The sequence below is a fragment of the Pollachius pollachius genome (assembly GCF_949987615.1).
Source record: "Pollachius pollachius genome assembly, chromosome: 8".
NCBI lineage: Eukaryota > Metazoa > Chordata > Actinopteri > Gadiformes > Gadidae > Pollachius > Pollachius pollachius.
This window is the reverse complement of record NC_136941.1, coordinates 9,106,561-9,134,517: the sequence shown is the minus strand read 5'-3', so window position 1 is coordinate 9,134,517 and position 27,957 is coordinate 9,106,561. Positions and strand designations below refer to the sequence as shown.

Below are 27,957 nucleotides of genomic sequence, written 5' to 3'. Positions count from 1 at the left end.
TAAAAAAGCCTTTAGTAATGTTAATGCCTGATTAATCATCTAATTTATTTATCTAAGGGTTGAGGGTTTAATCATTTAGCATTTCTCTATACCAAACACTTTTGGTATAGAGAATTTCGTAATATTCTGTACATCATTCTGGACCTTTGCAAGAGCACCTACTTATTAACTACTGGCCTGGAGAGAAGGCGAGGAGGAGGAGGAGGAGGAGGAGGAGGAGGAGGAGCACGGGATTGCTCCATCTCCAAACCACTCTCCTCAGTGGCAGCAATGTTGCCAGACTCTCTTTCTCCTTCCTCTATCTCTCTTTCTCTCACTCACTTTCTTTCTCTCTCTCTCTCTCTCTCTCTCTCTCTCTCTCTGGTGGTGGTGTTGGTATTTCACTAAGGAAGACCCTAGGAGGAAGGAGGTGAGGAGAGGAGAGGAGAGGAGAGGAGAGGAGAGGGGAGGGGAGAGGAGAGGAGAGGAGAGGAGAGGAGAGGAGAGGAGAGGGGAGGGGAGGGGAGGGGAGAGGAGAGGAGAGGAGAGGAGAGGAGAGGAGAGGAGAGGAGAGGAGTTGAAGACGAGAGGAGATGAGAGGAGATGAGAGGAGGGGACTGACACGGTGTAGCTCTTGAAAATGTTCAAGAGGTTCTTGAGATTGGATTTAGGGCTTATTTTAGCACCCACAAAATGGAGGGGGTGATGGATGAATGAATTAATAAACAGATTAACAACTGGATGGATTATATAGTCAATGATACAACCAAATTACAATACAACACCGTTAAATGTCTGATAGTTTCACTGATCTCATTTCCTGTGTGAACAAGTCTGAGCGCTAGACCAGTTTGTACCGCATTGCTCCACCCCTGCCAAGATGTTACTTAAGCAATAAGCCAGGAGAGGGCATGGTTTACAGTGATTTTACAACGGCTAGAAGGCCTTGCTAGGCATGATGCGAAGAAAAACAAAAAAATGACCTATTCAGAGAAAAGAGATAAGTAAGTGAACCATAGTGATGAAAAATGGGTGCACAAGGCACAAATGGAATTGAGGAATTATATAAATCGATTGCTAGGAGGAATGCTCTAGCTCGCTATAGTAACAAGAGTGTGTTGGTGTTAGTGTGTGTGTGTGTTTCTGTGTGTGTGTCTATGTGTGTGTATGTGTCTATGTGTGTGTATGTGTATATGTGTGTGTGTGTGTTACTGTGTTACAGTGCGAGTATGTGTGTGTCTGTGTGTGCGTGTGTGTGTGTGTTTGTGTGTTGATGTGCGAGTGTGCGAGTGTGCGTGTGTGTGTGTTTGTGTTAATGTGTGAGTGTGTGTGTGTGTGTGTGTGTGTGTGTGTGTGTGTGTGTGTGTGTGTGTGTGTGCGTATTCCTACTTCATGCCACCTATGCACTGTATAATATAGTGCCCAACTTAGGCCACCAAGTCTGGACACGCCACTGTTGCCAAGCAACACAGACTTTGAAATGTGTGGGGCACGAAATTACAACATGAATTGTGATGCAGTCAGAGGTGTAAAATGGGCTAGCACATCGGCTAAGTGTGCAGTAGCGCTGAGAGTATTTATTAGCATGGCACTTGCAGTTTAATTTGTGCTGACTGAGGAACATTAGCAGTGTGGCGGTTGTGGCGTTTATACTGTCACTGAGCATAGTTTATTAGCATTGCAGCGTATCTATGTTCCCCGGGTCCTATGTCACCCGCTTTGTATGTGACCGGGGAACATAGGACCCTGTGAGCAAATCATTTTTTCGTAGGATGGCAGGGGCAAGTACCGCCTTTTTCGCCTCTGATTCGCCTGTGATTGGTTAGAATGTCTCTCCTCCGATTGGTTATGGTTAGGGTTAGGTTTAGGGTTAACCCTCACATTAACCCTAACCCTAACCCTAAACCTGACCCTAACCCTTTGCACCCGGGGAACATAGGACCCGGGGAACATAGGGATGGCCCCCATTGCAGCAGCTACATTTACACAAATCACTGAGCATAGCGCATTAGCATTGAACTAGCTACATTTACACATCACTGTGAGTAGCACATTAGCATGGCGGCCAGCTAGCATCTGCGCTAACAGCGGCTAGCAGCGATGAGTGGAAGCTGGGGTTGGAAGGCGCGAGGCCGGGCGGTCAGGGTGTTTCAACAGAGTCAGCACGGCGCCTCTGCTCCGTTCTCCTCCAGTCTGAGGAGCCCAGAGGGGACAGCTGGGTGCGGCCCCAAACACACCTCACCTTCCGACCAGAGACACTTGAAAGCTGGTATGCAATAAAGCCCTTATGACAAGCTTTTACTTCTCAATCAACACGTTGGACATAATGACTGCCTGCGGGGCAAACTTCCACAGAGCTGCAGCACAACTAGCCAAGTGCTGTTGTTGTGTACACTATATCTTTTACTGTACTGCATTGTATAAGTGTAACTATCTGTGCATTTTCTTGTCCTTTATGTCTTCCAGGCATGATTAATGTGCCTGTGTACGCAGACCTACAGTAAGAAATGATTCAAGGCCTCTTTTCACAGGGAATTATCAAAGAGACAAGGCAAGGTGTTGACTGGAACAGCTGCAGGGTAAAAGGTGAGAGTACTCTGAGTACTATTTCAACACCTTCCCACTGGTTCTCGAGCGGTTCTCGTTTTATCGACGAGTGAATCCGTCAGGGGAGCACGAAGAAAAGTAACTTAATAACGGAAGGACCAATCAGACTGGTTTAACCACCCGGCTTAACAGTTTAATTAAACAAGGAATTATGGGATTACTCCAAGCTCTTCATTACAGGCTGCTGCAAGAGTGTCTTCCCCCACACCCAGGCCTCTCCACCTGCCCCCCCCCACCCCCTTTATACTGCACTACCCCAACCCTCCACCACCCGCCAGAGAAGGGTTGACAGATTTAATGGAGCCACAGGTAGGGCTGAGCAATAATAACTCAATTTTATTGTCCTTCGTATTGTATAGTCAGAAAATGAAGATATCGACTTGTTTCTGATACCTAGTTTTAGAACACATACACAATGAGGACTTGTTAAGAGGGATACTGCGGTTAGCTCCATCGCTCACTCTCCCTTGCTTGCCACGACATGACAACATGTGTGCCATGAGGGAATGTTTCATATCAAGTGCTTTGAGCTAGAGTGCTTATTCAAGAAGCTTTGCCAGGGACTATTTTATTTTAGAAGGAGTCCTGAGATTGTTCGATTCTATCTCTCGATTGTTGTTTCATCTGCATATCCTTTTCAGCGTACTTCAAAGGGATGTTTGTCTCAACTCAAAGTGCAACGGACAAACATGTCCATTAAAGAATATGAAAAACGGATAACAAAGATTCTGGGATTGATTCGCCATGTCCTTAGTCGACCTGTAGGCGTTGTCGGGCCAGATGCCCTCACCCCTACATGCTCCTTAATGACATTTACCAAAAAAGCAATGAACTGTTGATATTGTGGTAAATACATAGTAAATAGTGCTTCAGAGTTCACAACAAGAAGGTCCAGAGGTGCTCTGTTCTTAAAGACAGAGGTTCCTCTGCAAGCAACAGTGACCTGTCTAGGAGAACATGAACTCAAAACGGCGGAGAGGCCATACAGACGACCAGGACATGAGTCCACCATGACAGCCCAGTCAACATAACGGTCGCAGGGGGTTTTCTGCCAAGGCTTCTGAGCAGACGACACAATGAGAATCTCCTGGACACAGTGAAATCATGTTTGACAGCTCCTGGATCAGCAGGGTCAAGTACCCTCTCCCCTCAGCCCCGATTCTCCCCGTCTCCCTCTCTTTTTCTCTCTCTCTCTCTCTCTCTCTCTCTCTCTCTCCTTATCTACCACCTATCTTCCTCTATCTCCCTCGCCTGGCCTCTTTCAATCTTGCAACCCTTCTGCCTTCGCGCTCTCTCTCTCTCTCCCTCTCACCCTTCCTCCTCACTCCTTCTCTCACCATCTCTTCCTCTCTCTCCCTTCCTCTCTCTCTCTTTCCCCCAGATCTCCAACTCTCCAATTCTTCCTCTCTCTCTCTCTCTCTCTCTCTCTCTCTCTCTCTCTCTCTCTCTCTCTCTCTCTCTCTCTCTCTCTCTCTCTCCCTCTCTCTCTCTCTTCCCCCCCCCCCCATTCCCCTCTCAGCAGATAATGGAAAGCAGAGATTATGCTAATAGGACAGCCGCCCGGCGCGATAGAGAGGAGCTAAACCTGGACCCGTCTCTGCTCCCCTCCTGGTTCAGCTGCTGGCAGGACTTAGCATCCCGAGCAGGACAGTGGCCAAGCTGGGATGTATACAGAGTCTATATATCCCAGGCCACAGCACATGTGCAACGTCTCTCCGATGTGCTCTCCACTCCTCCGCCTCAGAGACATTGCACATGTGTCACGGCTGATATGAGGGATAGATACATAAAGTGTGTGTGTGTTATACTTGTGTATGTATATATGATAATATAATATGGGCTTTATAGAGGGCATGCACGCCTACATGGTTATGGACACACATAAACACACGCACAGTGTTGACACACATTTTTCTCACTGTTGATTTCACACACACACACACACACACACACACACACACACACACACACACACACACACACAGAAGCATACATACATACACAAAAACAAAGACACAAAAAAAACAGATAAGACATCAAAAAGGTTTGTGCATTCTTGAAGCTGAAGTCGGGGCCCATTCCTAAATAATTAGGCATCTGTAATTCTCGAAGGTTCCAGGGGAGGACGCGTGTTTGAAAAAGGCCCCATCAGAGAACTCTCCTGGTTCATTACTAAGTGTTTAATTAACTATCCCAGAGCATGTACTCTCCTGTGGCACCAGCTCAATAGAAGAAGCAGCCCAGAATATTTACAGAGAAGACAACAGATTAACATGAGCAGTTGACCTTCACCACATTAAACAATTGACCTGAATATAGAATCAAACAGCGCTGATTGTCTGCTTGTTTTATAATTAAATACGATGATTATAAACCAGCTTTCCCCACTGGTATTGTGTCGTTTCAGTAGCTGCTGCATGCAACACACATGCACACTTACTCAGTTACACACACACACAGAAACATAAACACACACAAAGACTCACCGCATATACAGACATGCACACACACACACACACACACACACACACACACACACACACACACACACACACACACAGACACACCACATATACTGACCCACACAGACACTGGAGAAATGATCTATGTATTGAATATATGAATGAGATATAGACTATATAATGAGAATGTGTCAGGAAACGCAGACCATCAGACGAGTGCAGCGTGGATGCTAATGCTGTTGGTGGAGGTGGGCTATCATACAGGGATAATGTCTATCTGCTGCTGCCCTGTGAGAGGAGGGGTGGAGGACGAGGATGCTATCAATCTCCACCAGGCCCGCGGGTTCAGCGCCACCGTCACCCCACAGCCAGCATGGAGAATCAGGCAGATCGAGAGTGGGGGGAGGGTGTTTGTGGGTCTATTTGTGTGTGGGTGTGTGCCTATTTGTGTGTGTGTGTGTGTGTGTGTGTGTGTGTGTGTGTGAGTGAGTGAGTCAGTGAGTGAGCGTGTGTATGTGCGCGTTTGTGAGTGAGTGATGTGTGTGAGTGTGTATATGTATGGTAATGCGTCAACCCTAGCTTCCATGAGTCCGTGGCTTGTCCTCTCTGCATTAATATAGTCGTGTGTAAACGGTCGTTCAACATTCCTACTCTCCTGTGAATGTCTGAAACAGAGGGGGGTGTTTCGTTACAGACTCCAACCCAAACAGAGAGAGAGAGGATAGGGGGGAGAAGAGGGGAGAAGGAGAGGGAGAGAGAGAGAGAGAGAGAGAGAGAGAGAGAGAGAGAGAGAGAGAGAGAGAGAGAGCGAGAGAGAGAGAGAGAGAGAGAGAGCGAGAGAGAGGATACACACGGGGAGAGACCACAGCGTTGGAGAGAGAGCGAGAACGTTTAGTGCTCGTCATTATGGGTCATTTTGAAAAGCATATTAGTTCTGCTATAATTACAAACCAAGCAACGCTTTCACGTTCATGCCACAAGCGCACAAAACGGTCTGCGCTGACACAACACACACACAACACAAGACCGCATGTCAGATGTCACGAGCAAAGATTCTTGAGCACCTCTCCTCCTCTTCAAAAAGGGACATTGTGTTACAGCCCCTGTTTCAGCAGCTCTCTTTCACCCCCAGGGTGGAAGAGAGCTGCAGGCCAAGGGGCCGGCGTATCCCGGCCCCTTGGCCGCATGGTGACTCCTCTGTTCTAGAGCCCCCTTTTTAAAAAGTGCCGCCTGCACATTCAAGTGTTTAAAAGGTCAGACAGAGGCAAGTGAAGGCAATGAGGACCTAGTTGAAATAAGGTGGAGGGGGGTGTACACTGGTCGGGTCTAATAACAAGCTGAGGTTTACCTCTGGTTGCGTGCCCTGGTTTACATAACTTACACACTCAAACCTTTGGTCTCTCAGGAATACAAAGGAGAAACAAATACTTCATCCTTTGTTTGCCATTCCACATTGCATACAATGTACAGAAAGTACATTGGGAAAGGAAGAAATAATTGTATATTATTGAAATTTCCTGAATCACAATTGAGAAAGTTTAACAAAGTAACTAGGCAACATACAGTGTTATTACTTCTCAAAATACCTTTAAACACCAAGAAATGGGGACTTTTGCAGAAACCAGTTGCAGCTCATTGTGTAAAACAACTTGCTACTTACTGAGTATAGAATGTTTAGATGCATTGTTATGAGGGATTTATGTTCTTTTCAACAAAGACATTTGGATTATGTATTTGCACTCCTCAGATCTATAAACAAGTCCTTCTCCTCCATAGATCTTTACTGTTTGCCAAATTCATTGTTTGATTTTTCATCATTAATGGATATTTCTCCCTCCCATCTCTGTCTTGTGGACACAGGGCCCTGATTTCACGGTTAAGGGACTTTACTAATTGAGGTCAAAACCGAAGTTATAAAATTATGAAAGCACACAAAGAGAAAGTGTTGCTAAATCTGCCAGTTGGCACCGGAACCCAATCCATTCACAAAAGGCCCCAAATCCAAGCCCAAGTGAGCCCATTATAGACAACAACTCCACAGACGCCCAATCTAACGCCGCATTCGAAGCCGTACAACTCCTGAACGCAGCTCCATTCTTTCAGCCCAGTATTGTTCCAGCTATTGTTCCACAACAGCTTGGACACAATGGAATTAAGTCACAACAAGAATAACCCCATTACAAAACGTACAGCAAGCACTAAAGGTAGAGAGTGTAGAGTCTGCAGTTTTTGTTTTTGGGGGTCCTGTACAATGTGACACCCGCATTTTCCCAAAGAATCACTGCATGCCGTTTTCGTTGAGAAGGCTATAAGGGCTAACTAGCGACGCAATAGGCTTTTACCAGTTTTATATTTTCCGTCGTTAACACAGCATAAGGGGAAATAAATGCATTGTGAGACAAAAATAGCATTTGGTAGCACAATATCGTTCGGTGGCATTTAAACTACTGTAGGACACTACAGTGTGCCCGGATCAGTGAGAATAAGAAATAGACTAAAGAACTGAACTTGATCCAGCCCTCACTACGATGTTTACCTTATCAAAGCATTATGTTTTTACGAGAAGGGAAAAAGCGGTTATTAAATGCAAATGCTTTTATCTTCTTTCTTCCTCTGGCAGTGGCACATAAGTGTCTTTATTTACTGATAAAAAAAAAAATAGCCACACGAACAAAACTTGCTGACTGTCAATATAAACACAGATATAGATTATAGTGGGGAGCAAATAAAATATAAAGGAGGCATATTTGAGATATATACGCTACAAAGTAAAGCCCTTAGTGGACAGCCCGGGGCTTAAAAAAAGCAATTGCGAAAAGTTTTAAAAGAGCAATAGTATAATCTTATTTTGAAAAAGAAGATTAACAATCTTAGGAGTGGAGTTTCTTAGCCCGGCAAACAAAACTGAAGGGACTTGGGCTTGTTGAGTCTCTTTACAGATTATGGTTAAAAGGTGCTTTGAAATGCACTCGATACGTTTGTGGAAGAGGGGAAGGGGATAGCTGAGTACTTGATCTGTAGCCTTGTCACTCCAGTCGGGGGTGAGGGGAGTAGGGGCTTTAATACCAGTGGCGATGAGGGGGGGAGGGAGAGAAGGAGGGAGGAAGAGGGAGGGGGTGGAGGGAGGGAGGAAGAGGGAGGGGGGTGGAGGGATAGATTATTTTTTCCTTCCTTTTTGTGGCTGTGCCCCTTCATACACACATGACGTCTATTGGGTGAACCGCTGGTCAGATTGGAGACTGGAGAGCGATCACAAGATCGTCGTCGGAAGAACGTATGTTGGAACAACGGAAACAGATTCATAAATGTTGTGGTAGACGTTTGATGAAGATGGTATTTTTTGGAGGGGATAGCAAGGTCATATATTTCTGCTAAAAAAGCTAAAAAAAAGTCTGCGATCGTTCTGATAGTGCGGCTGAATAATCTGATGAGTTCAAACTCAAGATCAACCTCTTTGAAGGTTAACTCTCTCTTGACCAAAACCAATATCGCCACAATGTTACTCAACCCTACACATCTACGGAAAAATCTCAAACTATGTCCAGGGTTTGATCCTAATATTCATACACCATACACATACACAACATACACATTCTATAAAAAAATGTGTTTTGAAATATTGCAGCATTGAATTGTGTAATTTGGTAAATGCACAAATGAACCACTAAGTAGAACACCAATATTCAGCCAATCCGCAAACGCTGGCAGATGAATATGGAGTAGCCAAGGATCAAACATTCTCTGGGGCCTTTGCTCTCTGTCTTTAAAGACCCACAGATAAAACCAACCCTTCTGTGGACCAAGAAAGGCAGTGAACTGTTTCAATTCTCTCCGTCCTTTTTATTAAGCTTAGGAGCACAAATCTGGTCTCCTCTTGTGTCAGGTTTTTGTTTTTTGTACAAGATCTTACACAGCTCCATGTGTAATTCCTTCCTTAATCTGGTCCTTGTTAAATCAATGCTATTCCCGCCCTCTTGCACTGCCAACATCCCTCCTTCGCCTCTTCCCCCAATGCAGGCCCCAGCCAGTCAGCCCCCCCTAGCCGGGGTCCACGCTTGCTGATGCTGGGGGAGGAGGGATGGACTAGCTGGTCTCAATGAGAACCAATGGTTAGCCAATTGTGCTGCTAATTTGACACCTGCCAGACTGTGACCCTTTGGGAAGCCTGGTTGTCAGGAGGTTAAACTCTCTGGGTTAGGGTGTTGAGTCTAGTCCTTATTCAACCCACGGGATGTGCCCTTGGCACTGCACTGACTGCATGTAGAGATGCAGAACTTTTGGAACTTCTCTGATCACTTTAACGTCAAGTTCAACCTTTGCCCTAACTGTAATAGTTTTGTGCACTGATTTAGATATTCGTACACTTCTGTAATCACATATTGAGCCTAAGAAACCAAAGGTCACCAAGAACAATCCAAAGCCAAACCCTTGCGATATCTAGCAAACTCTAAACCAGCGTTGGAGCTTCGAACAACAATGGCGACCGGGACAGAGCCTAAGAGACAAAGTAGAAGAGTTTTCTTTCAAGCCCTGACATCCACCACTGAGATTAGCATATGGCGGTCACGCTACGGAGACACCTGCAGTTCCAGAAGAGGGCGTGGACAAACATGGGGGCTTTTGGTCAAATGCCAAAAGACCAGTCAAACCCACCCCATTGACTTGACCACTGTGACCCCTCCCCTGTTGGACTGACCGTCCCCCCCGTCCCTCCACTCCAGACTGGCGAAGCGGTAAGGGAACCTTCCCCTTGTTTTGTGGGGCGTTTCTCTGTTGTCTACCTCAATCGTGTCACTTTTAGGGGGTCTATTCAGAGGTACTCATGCATCCGCCGTCAGCCGGCAACGGCCCGGGATGGTTTATAAACCCCCAGCCTGGTTGCCAAAAGCTTTGGGAGGGTATTGTGTTGCCTTCCCTTAATAAACTAATGGAGGAGTTCATCAGTTTGGTCGTTGAATAGTTAAGGCGGATGAAAAGTATATATTATCCGGGTCATGTTGGTTTCTTCCTGCTTGTCTGCTAGTTTGCAAACATTTACCCACCGATCTGGGTGGAGGTTGAAGGCAGAGGTTGTTATGGTCCACACCCATGTCCTAGAAGCCAAGATGCCCCGCCCGAGAAATTAATGTTCCATATCTAATCTCCAGCAGCTGATGCATATGCCATAATTAATGAGAGTTAAAAGTTATTTTTTTGTGACTGATGAGCTAAACTGCAACCTTAAAAACCTTTAACCACATTAAAGATACCTTCATCTTCATGAAAAGAACCTGTCGTTAGTGGTAAATATGTTCAATGATTTAGATCAAAATGAATAGTTTAAAATATATTAACAATAATTTACCCCTTTCTAACCAAAAGGTTTTTTTGAAACAGACCTTTTCAAAGTTTTTTTTAAGTGAATAATGTTTATGTTACAGAGACGCAGACTTAAAACTATTGCATTGGCAAAATTAATCCCATTAATGCAATGCATTTTTTTAGAATATAATAATAAAATATATTATATGATAAGCAGTAAAAATACAGTAAGATTTGTTCCTTTCAGTAATTGGCCCTTAAATAATGTGTGATATTAAAAGATTTGCTTATATCAAAGATAAATTAAATAAGAGTAGCGAAACTCAAATATATTTGTATTTAACTGACCAGCTGCTTTGAGGTCAGCAACAAGCTTGTAAAATACAGACATAACGCTTTGATTAGGTATATCTGGGTTGTCACCAATTAATTTATTGTAATCTCTATATGATTAAATAAAGTCTATCGCATTAGAATGAGCCTCCAAAAAGAATCTGCATTTAGCTTGTGAGATATACAGAATGTCCCATTATGGCCTGATACCATGTTAAATACAGTGTGGCTCAATTTATTTTAATGCAATGACCAATAATCCACTTTCATACCTTTCAGCACCGTGAACGCTAACTCCCGGAGCCGTTACGGCCCAGTAATCTGTATATTTATGGTCATTTCCCAGCCAATTACATCCCATGGTTGCATTTTGGTAAATGGGATTCAATTTCTCGACAAATTCATAGAGAATACCGAGAGTGTAAGTCATCAGCTCACAGACAGGCAGGGAGAACCTTCCAGGAAAAGAAACAAATAGGATTGTGAAAAGAAAAGTCAAAACTGTCCCTCACTTATATCTGTGCTTGGATCTTAACAACAGAATTATTGCATTATTGCATCATGCATCATGCAATACAGCTATAGTGACTATTTTGCTATTTGCATTTTACACTTCATTGATTAAAAGAAACATACTTGTTTTTTTATCGATGGTGTAATTAATGAGCAGGTAGGGGTTATAGATCTTGCTCAGGGATGCATAAAGGGAGATCTGGGTTAAAAACCGTAGACTTTCAGCTGGGAGTCAAACACCCTAACACTATGTATGTGTCTCACGGAATACTAAAGAGGAATAATTCAATGGTCGCTGTTGTCCCATTGGGACTTTTGGTCGACTGGCTGGTCATTCAATACACTGTAATGATTTAATTCATGTCCTGAATGCAGTGAAATGCCACACTGAACTGATCATTTAATTTAAAACTTTCACAATTACTTTTATTAACAACTAATTATTCTGCGATTTGTCTGTGACCCTTCAAGGTTGAAGTGGATTTAAGTTTCCCTCTATTCTACTTAGTCAGACAGACTGACAATCACTATAGCAGCTTAACATACACCCTGCGTCTTCTACCATGTCCTCGTCTTCCTCGTGTTACCTCGATGTCTCTTCTGCTGTTCAAATAAAACGTTGCTGCATAGAGGGAAGACAATGACACAATTTTAGTTTAAATTTATATATATCTATTGTAACATTGTTTAGCCGACGGTTTTTCAACAAACGTTAATCTCAGGGACATTGAATACATGCTCTCCTCTCTCCTTATTATCTCTACTCTATTATTTTGCAACGAACAACAGCCCACATTTTTGGCAGTTAATCATTCAATGCCTTATTTGGGCGTAACATTTTTGTATCAAACTGAAGGCCAAAGTATTTGAACATCTTGGGAAACTCCAGAAACTAGACCCAGTCATACACATCTTCCCACGTTGGCGTGGTTACCGCTCATTGGATGAAAGGCGGGTGTTTAATGTGACCTTTTCCGCAACGCAATGACCACGCAGTCGCTTCGACGCAGTCGTGAACCTGCATTGGTTCTGCGTCGGGTTTTAGTGAGCGGACCAATCACAGCCCTTGCTGCAGCATCGCCTCGACGCAAGGCTTCATTCGTTGGGAGGCGCACGTCAGGCCCTTGTGTTGGACACAAGGACGTAATGGGTCCGTATACTCCCTTGCATTGCGTCGACGTGGAACCATAACGGAGCCTTAGGCGGGAATACGCTGCCAGACCCCAGCACCACAGGGATTACAAAGCAGACAGACACGGCGTATGGAGTGGGCTCAACAGCCTCTCTCTCCACTCACTCCTCTGGAGAAACGTGTTCCCTGGGACTCGCTCCCATATTGTAGAGTGAGAACACAATATGTGCAAATGGGTTTTCAAACGTGCTCTCTCTCTCTATCTCTCTCTCTCTCTCTCTCTCTCTCTCTCTCTCTCTACTGACTCACCCATTCTCTCTCATTCTCTCTCTCTCTCTCACAAACCCACACACACACACACACACACACACACACACACACACACACACACACACACACAACTGCACACACACATTCTCACACGCACACCAACTCTCTCGCCAATAAGAGTCTCAATTAAAAGAACATGCAGAGATCAACAGCGGGTCACATGAAAACTATTTGTGTTGTCATATCACTTGTCAAAGCCATCCCCTATTGTCCAGAGTCTGGGGCCTGCAAGTTCCAGGTCTGCCTGAATTGGGCCCCAGCCCCTGGGGTCTGGGGCCCGGGGCTGGCCCCTGCATGTCCCTCTCTGTGAACTGGTCCCTCTTTTGTTCCCTGATCAGCCCCCCACTGGCCTGCCAGGCCAGATTCTTGGCATTTGTCAGTGAATGAAAGTAGGATTAGAGGAGAGGAGAGGAGAGGAGAGGAGAGGAGAGGAGAGGAGAGGAGAAGAGAGGAGAGGAGAAGTGAGGAGGAGAGGAGAGAGGGGGAGGAGAGGAAAGCAGGGGAGGAGAGGAGAGGGGAGGGGAGAGAGGAGGAGAGGAGCAGAGGGGAGAGTATAGAGGAGGAGAGGAGAGGAAAGGAGCAGAGAGGAGAGTATAGGGGAGGAGAGGAGAGTATAGGGGAGGAGAGGAGAGGAGAGGAGAACAGAAGAGAGGAGAGGAGTTGGGGGGGTATTTGGTTAAACTTAGCAGTCTCTGGTACAGAAGTATGGGGGCTTTCTCCCTTTCAACACCTCACACAACACCCTCTTCCCAGTTTAGCATGCAAACATTGCCATTGTGTTGATTTTTCAAAAAAGATATTGCTGCAATGTTAAAATGGGATGTCTTGCCAAATTAATTAAAAAAACATCAAAAGCTGCATAACCTGGGACCAAAATAGTTGCTCAAAGTAGACTTCAGTATACCATTTAAATAAAGTTGTATGTCAACATATACATATTTTAGTATTTTAGACATCACTGTGTAAATAAAAATATACATTCTTTTTTATAGCAAATAAATAACAAATGATTCAATGCTAATAGTCCTTCACATTTGGACAGGTGTGGGGGGCACAGTATGATGCAGGGAGGAGTCACTACTTTAAAGTTTTGAGTAGGATTAGAGTTTATTTATTACTACGTGTGTGTGTGTGTGTGTGTGTGTGTGTGTGTGTGTGCGCGCGCGCGCGCGGTTGCGTGTGTGTCTCCGTGCGCATACACCTGTGATGTAGCTTGACATGTTCCAGAAGGAGAACGAGCAGACCCGCCACACATTGCAATATAGAGATACAGAGTTGGCACCTCTTATGGCGGGATGCGGTCTGCCTCTAGATGGCTGCTGCTGTCCCGCGCGCGCGGAGGACACATTTTAATTAAAAGACACTCGCGCTGCCAGCCACTAATATGATGAACTGCCATTGTGTGGCGGTGTCGTCGCAAATGTTTCTGATAAGCAAACGCACGCACGGATCAAAGGCTCTAAGCTTCTCAATTTCCTCTCTCTGCTCCAGCGTTTCGTCACCAACCCCCCACCGCCCCCCATCTCCCCCCCACCACCACCCCACTCATCTTCTTCTCTTAAATGTTCTGAAACACAAACGCTAAATCCTCTTTCTAACCCCGGGTGAGGGGGTCACCACGGCTGCGGGGTGTGCCTATAATTCCGCATTAATATTCGACTCGACTCCGCGAGGCTTAACTTGACGTTTCTTTATAAATTGACACGAAATAAAACAAATGAAATGTTGTAGCTATTCTCCATTCGGAATCAACATTTCGACTTTCGTGTTTTAACTCGGCCTTAACTGTAGAATGTAATAATAATTATTATATTATTTGATTCTTATATATTCATAGGTAACAGCAATAATAATAATAATAGTAGTAATAATAATAGCTAATAACAATATTCATTATACTAATAATAACAATAATAATAATAATAATAATAATACCAGAATATTTATAGGGTTTTAAACACATGATTGCAATTTAAATCATATATGTGGAGTATCCTGCATATGTAGTAATAACAATAATAATAATAATAATAATTATTATTATAATTATTATTATATGAACGATACAAAATAATAATAATAATAATAATTACAATAATAATAATAATAATAATAATAACAATAATAATAATAATAATAACAATAATAGGCTAGTAATAATAATAATGGGCTAGTAATGATTTTCATTATTTGTTTTAGTAATGTTGTTAATAATATTATAGGCCGTCGTTATAAGGATATCATTGTTTTGTAGGACGCAACGCGATCCGGGAAGGGAAGGTTAATCCGAATTGATTGGCTGGTTGATGACTGTGTTATCTGGACCAAACATTTGCTCATCCCTCGTTCTAACTCCACACTGCTGGAGAGCCCAGAAGGATAGGCTCTCGTACCACGAGGGACCTGTCCCGAGAAGACCTGACACACCTGAACATCACCTCACTTCATCCGCCACGCCAGGCCTGTTTGAAGTAGTGCCTTAGTTTTATCAAAGAGAGTCCATCCCACGTGTTCTCCTTATTTTGAAGTGCTGTATAATCATAATGAGAATAAGAGTAAATATGCGAATACTTTAAAAGAAACCCATCTATTTTAGAAATCGCTTTTCTCCAGTTGACGGTTGTCTATTAGGCCTGTTTTTTCCTAGTCTACAGATCTTAAACTTTACAGTTGACTCTATAACTGAATCAACATTGACTTCGGTTTTGTTTTCTATTTCCATAGATACATATAATAAGTCTACATTGGATCTAACATCTTGTCTGCTTCCGCTTAATTGCGTCCCACCTCCTCCCCCCTCAACGCCACCCTCACCCCGCACGGGTCGTTTGGATCAGACGATCCACCTCATTCTCTCAGGTCCATGATGGACTTCCATTGTAAATAGAAATACTCTATTCCTAATGTCGACGTGTGGTTTACGGTCTCTTCTTGTATATCCATACACGTTTATAAAAGCTTTGAGCGCTTCCAATATAATTTGAGATGACAAACAAATATGCGCGTGGAACAGATGCGTAGGCCGAGGCCTGTTGCGTAACCTTTTCTCGAACATCATTTTATGCACACTTCTGAGCGCCTTACGTATTAGCATCAATAAGTCGAGAGTATTTCCCTCGGCTGCTGGGCCCGTATTTTGTATTCCATTTCCAAAAGCACCAAAAGCAGCAGTGTAACTTGTATGGAGTCATCTCCACATGGCCCTCATGTTGGACCCCTAACTGCCAAGCGCTTCATGTTTTTAACACATTAAAAGCTCCAGCGTGTCTAAGCCAAGCTGCTCCATACGACAACCCTCAGAACCATCAATGTTCCCGCATAACACACGCATCACCATACTGCTAAGATTAGGTTTACTCTGCCCACGATGCTTTAAAAAAAAACAAATAGATTCATACGGCCTGCTTGCATAAAACAGAAATAATCAAATAAACTCAATATATATAGGCCTACGATCTAAACAACAAGATGTGCCGGTTCCCCCCTAACGTCATCCAGCTCGGCGCCCCGGGGTGCAGCAGCAACCAAGTGAGCCGTTTTAGAGATGAAAGTGGGGAGAAATAAAGGGCTCATTTTAATCTGCCTTAAACCCCTTCAACACAACGTATGTGCTCGAACGTGTGAGAGTGAGCGCTGATAGGGGATAAATCGGTTTCCCACCATGGCTGGGAGCTATTACATGCCCTCTCCGAGCAGACACCGGTTTCATTAGCAGCTGTAATAAGTCTTAACGTTATTAAGAGCCGGTCCGGGCGATCACATGAAACAAGCGCCCAGAGACCCTCTCTGAGGAATGCTAAGAAAAGGTGACGGCTGGTGCCCCGCACACCCGTGATGAGGCCTACAAGTCACTTTTCCCAATAGGCTGAATTAAGTACAGTGGTGGTTAAAAAAAACGGAAAAAATCGGAAACATGCAGGCCTACGGATTCTCCCACCGCAATTAAAATGTATAATAAATCCAATACATATTCTGGAAAGTCTGGTCAGAAATGTTAAAATAGAAAGCTCGAAGTAGACCTACTTTTATCCTAACCTTAACACACAAACGACAAATAAATCCCATTCCCTAAAATAGGCCTATACTTTTCATTAGTTTAATTTGTTACAGTGACATGAAAAATAAAGAAATATGCTTCCATAGTACCTGGACAGCGGATTAACGAACGAGATCTTAAAGGACTCAATAAGTCTATAGATAAACAGGATATAAATAGCCTCGCTTTAGGGAACAAACAACGAATCCGGGAGACTGGACGGTGTTTTATAAGGCCGTTTACTCTAATATTTCTCCTGGCCTTCCAGTTATCTTTAGACAATGCTTTTATAAATAACCGCCCGTTGCCAACTTGACTTTGTCCAACAAAAAAAAAGCTGAAAGACTGGAATACAACACATTTTAAAACATCTAAAACGCAGAACGCTGCATCCATCCACTTCCGTTGATTAAGGCCAAAACACAGAAATCTTTCTCCTATCATCCTCTCCGTGTCCTACATTGTTCTAACAAGTGACCCTGAGCTTGTCAGCAGCTGTCGGTAATTGCCAGCCAACTGATGGTTTCCGTGGGTCCACTCTCCCTCCGGTTCCAAGGGACAGTTTAACCGGAGCCGCGAGACGTTGTTGAGCAAATTGCCGTATATTTGCTCGACATCAAAGCTCGCGATAAATAATGAAGCAGGCCGGGGTCTCCTGTGGGACCGGAGCTTATCATGGAAGAAGGGTCGACTAAATAAATTTAAAAAAAAACACCACCGATGGAGCAATAACCCGGACCAGGGGGTAGGCCTATAGCTGCATCATCACAGCTATAGAAGACGAATTTCCCCCCCAAATAAAAAGGTCACCATTTCTCATTTGCAATATAGTAATTTCACAGCTGATTTCCACACAGCGGCGCCCCCGTACACACAACAGTCCCCCCGCGGGCCGGGGGCCATGTGGGTTCCCTACCTTTGTCGCCTAGAATGCCGTCGATGCTATGTTTAGTTTTCTTCTCTCCGTCCTCCTCTTTTTTATCACACTCGTCTTCGTCTTCTTTCTTCCCAAATCGAGCCCGTAGCACTCGACTTATTGAACTCACTGAAAAATAATAATAAACCGAATTGTCCTAATTATGTCGTCAGTAACGTGGGGCCTCATCAAGAAAAGTTCTGACCTCATCGGGTGGGACATTTGACTCTTCCATTTTTGAGTTTGGTCAAAAGATTTGTCTATAGGCCTGTTTTGTTTATTATTATTATTATTATTATTATTATTATTATTATTATTATTATTATTATTATTATTATTATTATCATCATCATCATCATCATCATCATCATCATCTCCACTATCGCTAAAGGGAAAATAAGGGGGTATTTAAAGAACGATAGCTTACCAGAGGCAGCCTCACCTGAAGGGACCGAGCTCCGGTCGCACACCCCGTCCTTCAGAAGCTTGTCCCGGATCTCCCAGCTGAACATGCCCGGGTTGTCCCGCTTGTACTCCTCGATCCGCTTCTCAACGTCCGGGGTCGCCACTTGCTGTTGGAGCCCAGAGGACAAAGTGATATTTAAGGATAAATAGGCTATAAATAATACAATACGATTACCGTGAGAAAAAAAAAATCTGAGAATATGTCAATAATAGGCCTATTTCATATTTTTAGGCCTATTGAAATACATAAAAGGTCACATTCATGGGTACAATAATAACTCTATAATTGTATTAAATAAGCATTAGACAACCAATAACTGAAGGCTAATAATATTTATAAACTTATTATAATAATATTAATAAGGCCAATATTTTATAAATGATCATATATACATGTTAAGCTATTGATCCTTACCCTGGGCTTGCTACCCCCTATGGCCCCTGGCCGGATGGATCCCGTCTCCTGGTAGCGGCACAGGATCTTGGACACGCAGCCGTGCGACACGCGGAGCTGCCTGGAGATGACGCAGGGCCGGATTCCGTGGTGGGCCATCTCCACTATCTTGTGGCGGATGTGGTTGGGCAGCGGCCGGCCATTGATGAACACCCCGCCGAGCTGGTTCACTCGACCCTGACCCAGGGGTGTTGAGACTGCGCACGCGCGCACACACATGAACGCACACACACACACACACACGCGCGCGCGCGCACACACACACGCACACATTTACACACACACACACACACACACACACACACACACACACACACATACACACACACACACACACACACATACAGACACACACACACAGGGCCCATAGTAAGTGAACACCCGTTGGCACCGTGTCGGCAACACACTTTAGTCTCCATGCCACCTAATGCTGGTAGAGCTGTTTGCGCCACGCTAGGAATGCGTCTCTATAACGTGTTGGTTGTCAACACCCCAGGAAACTTAATGGTTGAGATATTATCACTCATAACTTCATAAAGCATAATTAACACCAAGGGGACCAAGTGATTTTGAAGTGTTGGTTTTTTAGGCCTATATGTGCGTACAGATTGTTAAATTATACAATTATTTTATACATTAAAATGATAGGCCTAATTGGATTTATTTTAGGCTTGTACTTTTTTTTCTTCTATTAAGTTAAATAAGGCCTTTGTAAATAGGCCTTTATAAAACCGACCTGCGTTATGTTATATTATTATAGTAATTTATATTCGAAAGTGTAATTTGTTGTTTAGTTACGAACATTTATAAAATACATCTAAACAAAAAACACCAATAAAAGAGACTAAAGGAACTGGTCCTGATCAGTAGAGCTCTGAACCCATCCGGACATAAGCGGCTTCTTGTAGTATTATTCAACACCACGCCGATCCTAATCCTTCGTATTTGTTTTACACTGTGTATTATATTTTCATGTCAACGCCACTTCAGGTAATCCTGAATATGGTGATTTGTGGGTTTATATATAAAGGCCACTTGAGCACGAAGTGTGCAGTCCAGTGCTTATAAACATAAAGCCACATTATATCCCAACGATTTAATTAGGCTAATATGTATTTACGCAATTTATCATATGCAAAAAAAAAATCTAATATGAGTGTTTCCTTTTAAAAATATATACCGACTTAAAAACATTTCGAAAATGTGTGAAGCCGGGCTCGAAGCCTGAGGCCTTCGGACCGACTCCGGACGGCCCTCCTACCTTCCAGAGGGAAGCCCGTCCGCGGGTAGTTCTGTCCAGGCGCGGGACGCATCATCCGCTGCACCGTTCCTGGTAAACACGACATGCTATCGTTTAGACACCGGCCAGCACGCAGGGGCCAATGTCAGTGTCCACAGCACCTTTCTTCTTCAAGGGTTTTGAAAAGACAAAACGAACAAAAAACCCGAACTCGAAGTCCAACGAAACGAAAAGTTATATTTCAAACGTGCATCCCAACCAACACAAATAAAAAAATCTCGACCAAGAAAGCCACTCCGAAAAGTAGGAAGAAGAGATCCAAAATATTGGACACGAACGCGTCTGGACCGAGGGTCAGAAAAAGCCGAAATGCAAAGAAGCAGCCGTGCGTGTCGGATGTAAAGGCTGGGTGGGTGGGTGCGTTGAGCGGTGGGTAGGGGGTGGGGGGTGGGGGGTGGGGGGGCGCTCCGATACGATCTCGAGTGGGTGAAGAAGTGGTCACCTGATTCTTCACCACGTTTTCTCGTGGACAAAAAAAAAAAGTCCCGAGATAGTTGAGTGTGACAGGTCCGCTCGTAGCAGCACAGGAGTTAAAGGGGAGGAGAAGTTTGGGCACATCCAGGAGAGGGAGGAGGAGGAGGAGGAGGCCTCCGTGTCGCGCGCACTGATAGGCTCCTGGGGGTTTTGTGTTATTCATGAGGGGAAGAACTCTCCTTGGCCAAGTGAACGCATCACCCGGCCCCCAATCCTTCACAAGGAAGCCTTTTTGCGTGCGCATTTTACGTGCGAAGAAGCTTTTGGGGAGGAACGCGTTTTGCGCGCACTTTAAACAGTTTCCTCTCCCACAGCATCCGTATTGCAGACACATTTTAATTAGGTTATAGCCCAAGGTTTCGGTTTAATCTTTCCATTAAAGGGCCTACAGCTTTCTCTACAGAACAAGAGTGATTCTTATGTGAGAAGGACACATATTTTAACATTTCCCCAAAATAATTCTGGGAATATGACCATAGGCCTTCGTTGATGGTCCACTGAAAAGTAAAAACTCCCCCCAAAATGTATGATTATAATATGGTAATAATTTCAATCAATCCACTTGGGATATAACAAGACATCTATAATATGATACATTTATTTTTGGTATAGTGTGGCCAATTCATAAATGTATATTTGTTTAACTCGAAGGAAGTGCTAAAAGTAGACACTTTTGTATTTTATTGGGATAATGTTCCTGGTCTGTTTTTAGCGAAAAAATGTCTAATGTAGCCATTCACCCAAAGCGACCTGTCAATTGGCCCTAGGAAATCGTGATAAACTAAAGCCATATTGTGTTCTGTGGACCTTTGGATTCGAACCCAGGACCACTATAATACGGTGGTGGCCGTTGTATGAGGCCTTTGCAGGAGGTGTGCATCTGTTTTACAGCACGCGATGCGCTCGCAGCATAAGATGTAGGCGGGCCAAAAGGTGAGGCGCGTGAACTCCACAGGCCCGAGCGCCAAGGAAGTGGTGGTGGTTTCGTCACGTGCCACCGCCCGGGGGCCAGGATAACCTGTTCAGCTCCAGTCACATCATCTTTGACCTACTTTTCCTTATCAACAACAGCGCCCATACGCCTTGTTGCAGGCTACTTTTAGGAGAGGATTATTTTCTTATAAGTGTGTATAGATCAATAATATAGATCCGGTCATGGGGGAGCCGAATTGAAGGCAAGGCATGCGACCATCATGGTTTTTTTGGGGGGGGTTAATACAATTCACAACTAGAGGACAACATGCAACAAATATATAGAGTAGGTTCCCATCCTTTTGACCATGCAATCGTTATTTTACTAAAATGCATTTACGGACAATGCCAAGAAAAAACAGAAAGGAAACCAATCCGTGGTCACAGATGTGTAATGTTGAAGTCTAATTTCTGCCAAGAAGTTTGTATTTTTAAAGAGGAAAATGGTAACAAACATAAATTAATGACTAGAGCTTACAACAATAGCTACTCTCCAAAAGGCTTAAGTGGCACCATTTTAATATATACTACCAACGTGCTGGGAGTTCAGTGTACATGGACTACCACTGTCAGAGAATGCCGAAGAAATATAAAGATAAATCATTGTGTTTTTTTGTATATCCAGAAGGAAGTCGGATGGCGGTGAGGAAGAGGAGGAAAGTGATGAAGGAACTGTGTGTGTGTGTGTGTGTGTGTGTGTGTGTGTGTGTGTGTGTGTGTGTGTGTGTGTGTGTGTGTGTGTGTGTGTGAGTGTGTGTGTGTACGTGCATGCGTTTGTCTGTGTGTGCGCGTGCGTGTGTTCCGACCGGGGATCGGGGGAGGCAGCGTCGTTAGCACGCGGTGTCGCGCGGCGCGGCGGCGCTACAGCTGGAAGCGGTTAGCGGCGCTAAATCACCGCGGCGTCTGGTTGACACCGCGTCGCCATTCATCACACCCAGCAAGAGGTTGGAATGTGTGTGATGTGAAAACCACCACGACCTCCGCTAAATCACTTTGTTATCCACCTGTGCGTCCACGCTGTCTCCCCTCTCCACCCGACGGAGTGTAAGGCCTGGCCTACCCATTATAAGGGCTCCGATATACATGACGGATGAGAGTCGAATACAAGGAAGGAACATAGGGACTTATGGAGGAAAGGTTATTTTCTTATTTATTTATGTTTAAGATTTAGGGGTGCCAAAGTAAGACTCGATCTTCAACCCTCGATGGGAAGAGATGCCTAATATATCATAGGCCGAAGTGAGTGTAAGAAACTAGGACCCTATGAGATGATGAACAACTTACCGAAATCTCAATATTTGTAACAAGTAGCTGCAGCTCTCTTTGAACTGAATAGCTCCTCAATAGGAGATGTTTGTTGTAACTTGCATTTTCTGTACAAGTGGATGTGTTGGTAATGGGTCCGTTTGGGAGCCTTTTGAAATCCAGATTGTTTAAGATGAGGTTGAATCCATGCAGAGCCTCGTTCTTCTGTTGTGAAATCAACACTAAACCACCGTTTATAAATGCTGGAAACAGGAATGTACAATACGAGTTGCTGCTTGGATAAAGATCTTTAAACACTGGTCTAGGACATTTTAGGATGATTGTATCTAGGTTCGAATATAGCGGTATCTGTGTGAATGTTTCTGCGCTGAAAATCGCCTTCCTAACGTCTTCCTTACTCCCCCTCCTCCTCCACCCTCTCATCCTAATCACCTCCATCTCCACCCCCACTTATTCTCCTCATCCTCCTCTCCTCTCTGTCCTCTGTTTCTCATCCTTTTCTTCCTCCTCCAACCCATTTTATCTGTTTATTCATAATCCACCTCCTTATCCTTCACCTCTCCTCCTTCTCTCCTCCTCCTCCTCCTCCTCCACTTCCTCATCCACCCCACACTCTCTCCTCCCCCTCACCCCTCTCTCCTTATCTTCTTCTTCTCCTTCTCTCTCCTTTTCTCATTCCCTCCTCCTCCTCCTCCTAAATCCCCACACCCTCTCCTCCCTCTCCCCCATTCTCTTTTTCTTCTCCTTCTCTCTCCTTTTCTCATTCCCTCTTCCACCTCCTCCTCCATCCCACACCCTCTCCTCCCCCTTCTCTTCTCCTCCCTCTTCTCCTTTTCTTCTCTCCTCCTCCTCCACCTCCCTCTCTATCCCACACCCTCTCCTCCCCCTTCTCTTCTCCTCCCTCTTCTCCTTTTCTTCTCTCCTCCTCCTCCACCTCCCTCTCTATCCCACACCCTCTCCTCCTCCTTCTCTTCTCCTCCCTCTTCTCCTTTTCTTCTCTCCTCCTCCTCCACCTCCCTCTCTATCCCACACCCTCTCCTCCTCCTTCTCTTCTCTCTCCCCCTCCTCTCCTCCCCTTCTCCCCTGAGGAGGAGCGGAAGGGTAGTGATTAGCCAGAGCCCATTCTCATCTCCTGGTGACCAGATCTTGAGTTGAACGGCATGATGAGCCAGATGACGATGATGACATAATCTTCCTCATCTCCTCAGATCGGATGAAGACGATGAACAATCTGTGTGACCTTCCATCTGTTATTTCCCGTAGAAAAAAAAAAAAACACTCACAGCTTACATAAAAGTGTTACTTGAACTATTTGAAGACTTTTCAACTATTAAGGTGCTAATGATCATTTCTTATTTTGATAAATAGGCACACTACAAAAAAAAATTGTTAGGTAGATTATAAAAATAGAATTGTGTCGTTTCAGGGAAGAAAGGGGATTATTATGTTCAAACCAGATTCAACCTGCACTAAAGCTTGTTGAAATGAGTAGGTTATAGCGAAGAAGGGCACTTGAGTGTAAAAAGATGTCACATGTTTTATCTCAATTATAAATGCTGTGAAAAGAGTGAAAAAGGGCGATTGAGATTCTTATGTTTTGAACCCATTTACACAATTCCCAGCCTATCAAAATTAAACTAATATATAATTGACATGTAATTTGAATTTTACCACATGGGAAGAATTGATAGAGGCTTTACAAAACATTAGTGTCCCTTTGAATTGCACACAAGAAGCAAACAAGCTTTGACCAATCTGAGAACCAAGTTTAATTATTTTAACCTCTTAAGCTCCAGCCTATTTTTAATTGTCTAATTTGTCTAATTAATATGCTTGGTATTTGAGTTGTTTTTGGTGTGTGTAAAGATGACTTATATGTGCTTGTAGCAGAGTTTCTCATGTTTAATTTGATATGACTATTTCTATATAATAAGGGCAGTTTTGTATGCCTTTTGCTGTGAGAGTGATCACGGTCTTCCCACATCTGGGGAACCTCGAGTTTAAGAGGTTAAACAAATTAGGCCCCTTGCAAACTCATAATACATGGTAAGATTTATGAAAAATGCAGCTTGTACAGTGACTTCTACAGAGGACTTCTACAGAAAACCATTCATGTATCATTTGAACAAACCTCAAATTATCACCAGCTATTATTTAACAGCAGATTATCACGATTTCAAGGGTGTCGTATTAATTATTAGACCAGCATCTTCCATCTCTAAGAATAAAAAAAAACATCTGCTTTTCCACTCAATAAACCAAACACAAAGGAGATAGAATTCAGAACTCAGATTCAAAAAGATAACAGGTGTGGAGAAGCTATTTCACAATCAAGAAGATACTGTTGTGTTAAATACTTAATAACCATAAGATATGATGTGACTTTAAACACACTCGAGTTGTACACATCAGCTACCTCCCCCTCCCCCTTCCTAGTCCCTCTACCACCCAATTGACATGCCCCCCCCTGCTCCCTCAAGCAACCTCATCTTTGAAAAGGCCAAAGAGAAAGGCTTCTTATGAAAGTAGCACCGCCACATTACACATGCCGCGACCATTGGTTTCACTTAATCAATGTGAACGACCAGACCCATGAAGACTGCAGATCTGAAGGCCCCTGGTGGCCCTATCTACCCCCCGCCCCCCTCGACCCCAACCCCACCCCCCCTAGCAGTCAGTATACAGCCAGTCCGGTGTGGGTCGATGGGTCTAATCGCTGACACAAAAAGACATACTTTCACGTAGCTCGTAGTGGCACAAGAGAAAAACCAGAACATGTAATAGCCCAGGAATTACAGTCAGGAAGATTTCACATGTTGCTGTGGCGTTTACTGTACTGTAGTTAGTCGTTTCTTGGATGCCTATAACCAAAGAGACATACATTTAAGCTTCAGATAGGGGTCATTAGGGGTTGGAGGCCAACATCTTGCTCAAGGGTACCTACATTGGGTATGGAACCCAGTACAATTTGATTGGGAGTAGAACTCCCTAACCATCACTTAATTGTGCCAACTATTGATTCCTGGCCATTTGTTGCCAACTTTTCAGACTGGTTGTAGATGCATTTTGTTCCGATAAACCTTTGCTTACTTGAGTAATAAATCTATTTAATATCACTTGCCAAGCACATAACAGTTGGCTGATTAATAAACTGGCCTTAATGACCCTGAAACCCAGAGAATCAACCTTGGCTCATTGAGAAACCATACTGGTTAACAGTGTTAGCAATGACTTCAATCCCATCTATTCATTTATTTAACATGTTGACTGGGATATTTCATACTTGGTCAGAATGAATTAAAGTGCAACATTGTCCAGTGTTTCGTTTTTTACGCCTCTCCCTCCGAAAGCAAGTGAAACATAAACGTTAGCTCAAACGCTAATCTAATCTCCAGTGAAGAGAAAGATTCTCATACATTTAAACGTCCGCTGGAGAGAAGTGGGGGGCAGTTGGGGATTTGGCCACCATGGCCAAACCCCAGTAATCAAGATTATGAGTCAGCATTGGATACAGAGATGGTGCATAAATTCGGCTTCTTTACGATGCTTTTTAGCTAATTGCGCTGTACGCCGAACATTATTGATGACAAATAACTTGTTGAGCTACGGAAGCAGCTTGAATCGCTTAACATTGATGTACCGTCCACCTTGAAGCCAGGGTTAGTTTCAGTAATATATGAAAAACAATGTGAGATCTTTAAAGATCTTAGTATATTTTGGTGGTAAGATTAGGCAAAATATTATAATTCCCTGATGCAGTATTGTTTGGGCATCGGCCATTTTGACCCAGTGCATGTAAAAATGGCCGATGCCCATACAATACTGCAGTATATATTTTTATACAACAGTATATGTGTCTATTACTAGTTCTGTATGTACTTTGTAACATTGGACGGTTACTGAACATAGACGTGATCTCGAAAACAACACATTTTCCATACATGAATCCTACGCAACCAAACCACGAAAACAAGTCCATGATTTTGATCAAAAGGCCGGCCTACTAATCATAGCAAATTTCTTATGCTGGGGTATTTTTGTGCTTTTTCGCTGGCGTGCTATGGGCAATCAAAGCATCGCTAACTTGTTTTTCACAGACGATTACTGCGAGAACAGACAGTCTCACACGCCCACAGAGCATGGGACCTCCATGGGACACCTCTCGGATCAATGTCGCCATTTTGTCGATCGAGCATCACAGATCAACCATGCAAGATGCATTTTGTTTGCTACGTGGTGATCTGAAGCGCCTATTCATCGGCCGATTTTTCACAGGAGTAAAAGTGGACAGCGTGATGGCGGCTTCAGCTTGCGATGCATTTGGCACAATGTTTGTATTATATGAAACAGCTAAAAAAGTGCAATTTAAGGCTGTCCACCACAGCTGGCTAGCAACCTTGTTGACGCGGGTGGCACAAACGCCACTGAGTTTTAGAGGGCCTGGGGTAAAAAGAGAGTAAAAATAGGACCCCTCTTATTTGGTTGGACGTCCTCTAGGACGTAAGGGATGACATGTGATGAAGTCCATCATCATCACATATACAGACAATATTAATGGGATGTTCTGGTAATTTTGGGCCATTAGGTCTGGAGGAACAAACCAAGGTCTTATTCTACTAAAACTGAAAACAAAAATGTTTGATGATGTTGAAATGTTCAGTTAAATAATATGTTGAATAATAATTGGGTGCCCTAACTTGCTAAGTACCCCCAGCATCCTAAAATGCTATTTACAATAGCATGCTATGAACCCCATGTTCAGTCCGCTGAAATACATGTCTTTAGAGATGGGTCAGGGAAAATACGAACAGAGACAGAACATACTAAGTGGGGCCGAGTTACAGCCCGATTCAACCTGCTGTGGCCCAAGTGGGGTTCTTATGCCAGACACCACAGCCACGCACTGTTCCTCCGTCCAACTGAAAGTAATAAGTCTCCATGAGGGGCCTGGACTATTACCGTCATTACTGTAATTAGTCTTGACACAGCTCAAAGGTTAAAGACGATAGGAAGCCGATGTCATATACACTACAGGGCAACAGATATAAAAGGCAGACCAGCCTAAAATAGAAAAAAAGAAAAAAAAAAAAGAAGGCCTTTCAGAGATCGGAAGTTCAGACACACCAACACACCTATTTATGTCAGACACATTTAAAAAAGTTACTTTATATATATTTCTTTATACCATTCCCGATCAGTCCATAGTGAAGACAAATGTAGGCTTTTAAAGGCCAATGTCAACTTGGGGTGAGAGTTGTTTAATAGAAAGTGGACGGGAGACCATCGGAATGCATGGGCCATCAAGGCATGAACACTTAGTGCCAGTCATAAAGGGTTCGCCAATGATAATATCCACAGATCCAAATCACCACAGTGTATCTTCGCTTTTTTAACACATTATCATCTGGACTGAGGCT

At 43.8% G+C, this 27,957-nt stretch overlaps 1 protein-coding gene across 1 annotated transcript in view; it reads right to left on the bottom strand.

Annotated features, from left to right (window-relative positions):
- The window catches only part of LOC307079831 (paired box protein Pax-7-like), a gene marked incomplete at both ends in the record, with an annotated part of 44,241 nt that extends 24,367 nt beyond the window's left edge, over positions 1–19,874 (bottom strand). The window contains 4 exons of the mRNA XM_079742337.1: positions 17,610–17,738; positions 18,052–18,181; positions 18,490–18,725; positions 19,790–19,874. Coding sequence (XP_079598463.1) covers positions 17,610–17,738; positions 18,052–18,181; positions 18,490–18,725; positions 19,790–19,874 — 580 coding nt within the window. The remainder of the gene's footprint in view (positions 1–17,609; positions 17,739–18,051; positions 18,182–18,489; positions 18,726–19,789) is intronic.
- Between the last annotated feature and the right edge of the window lie 8,083 nt (positions 19,875–27,957).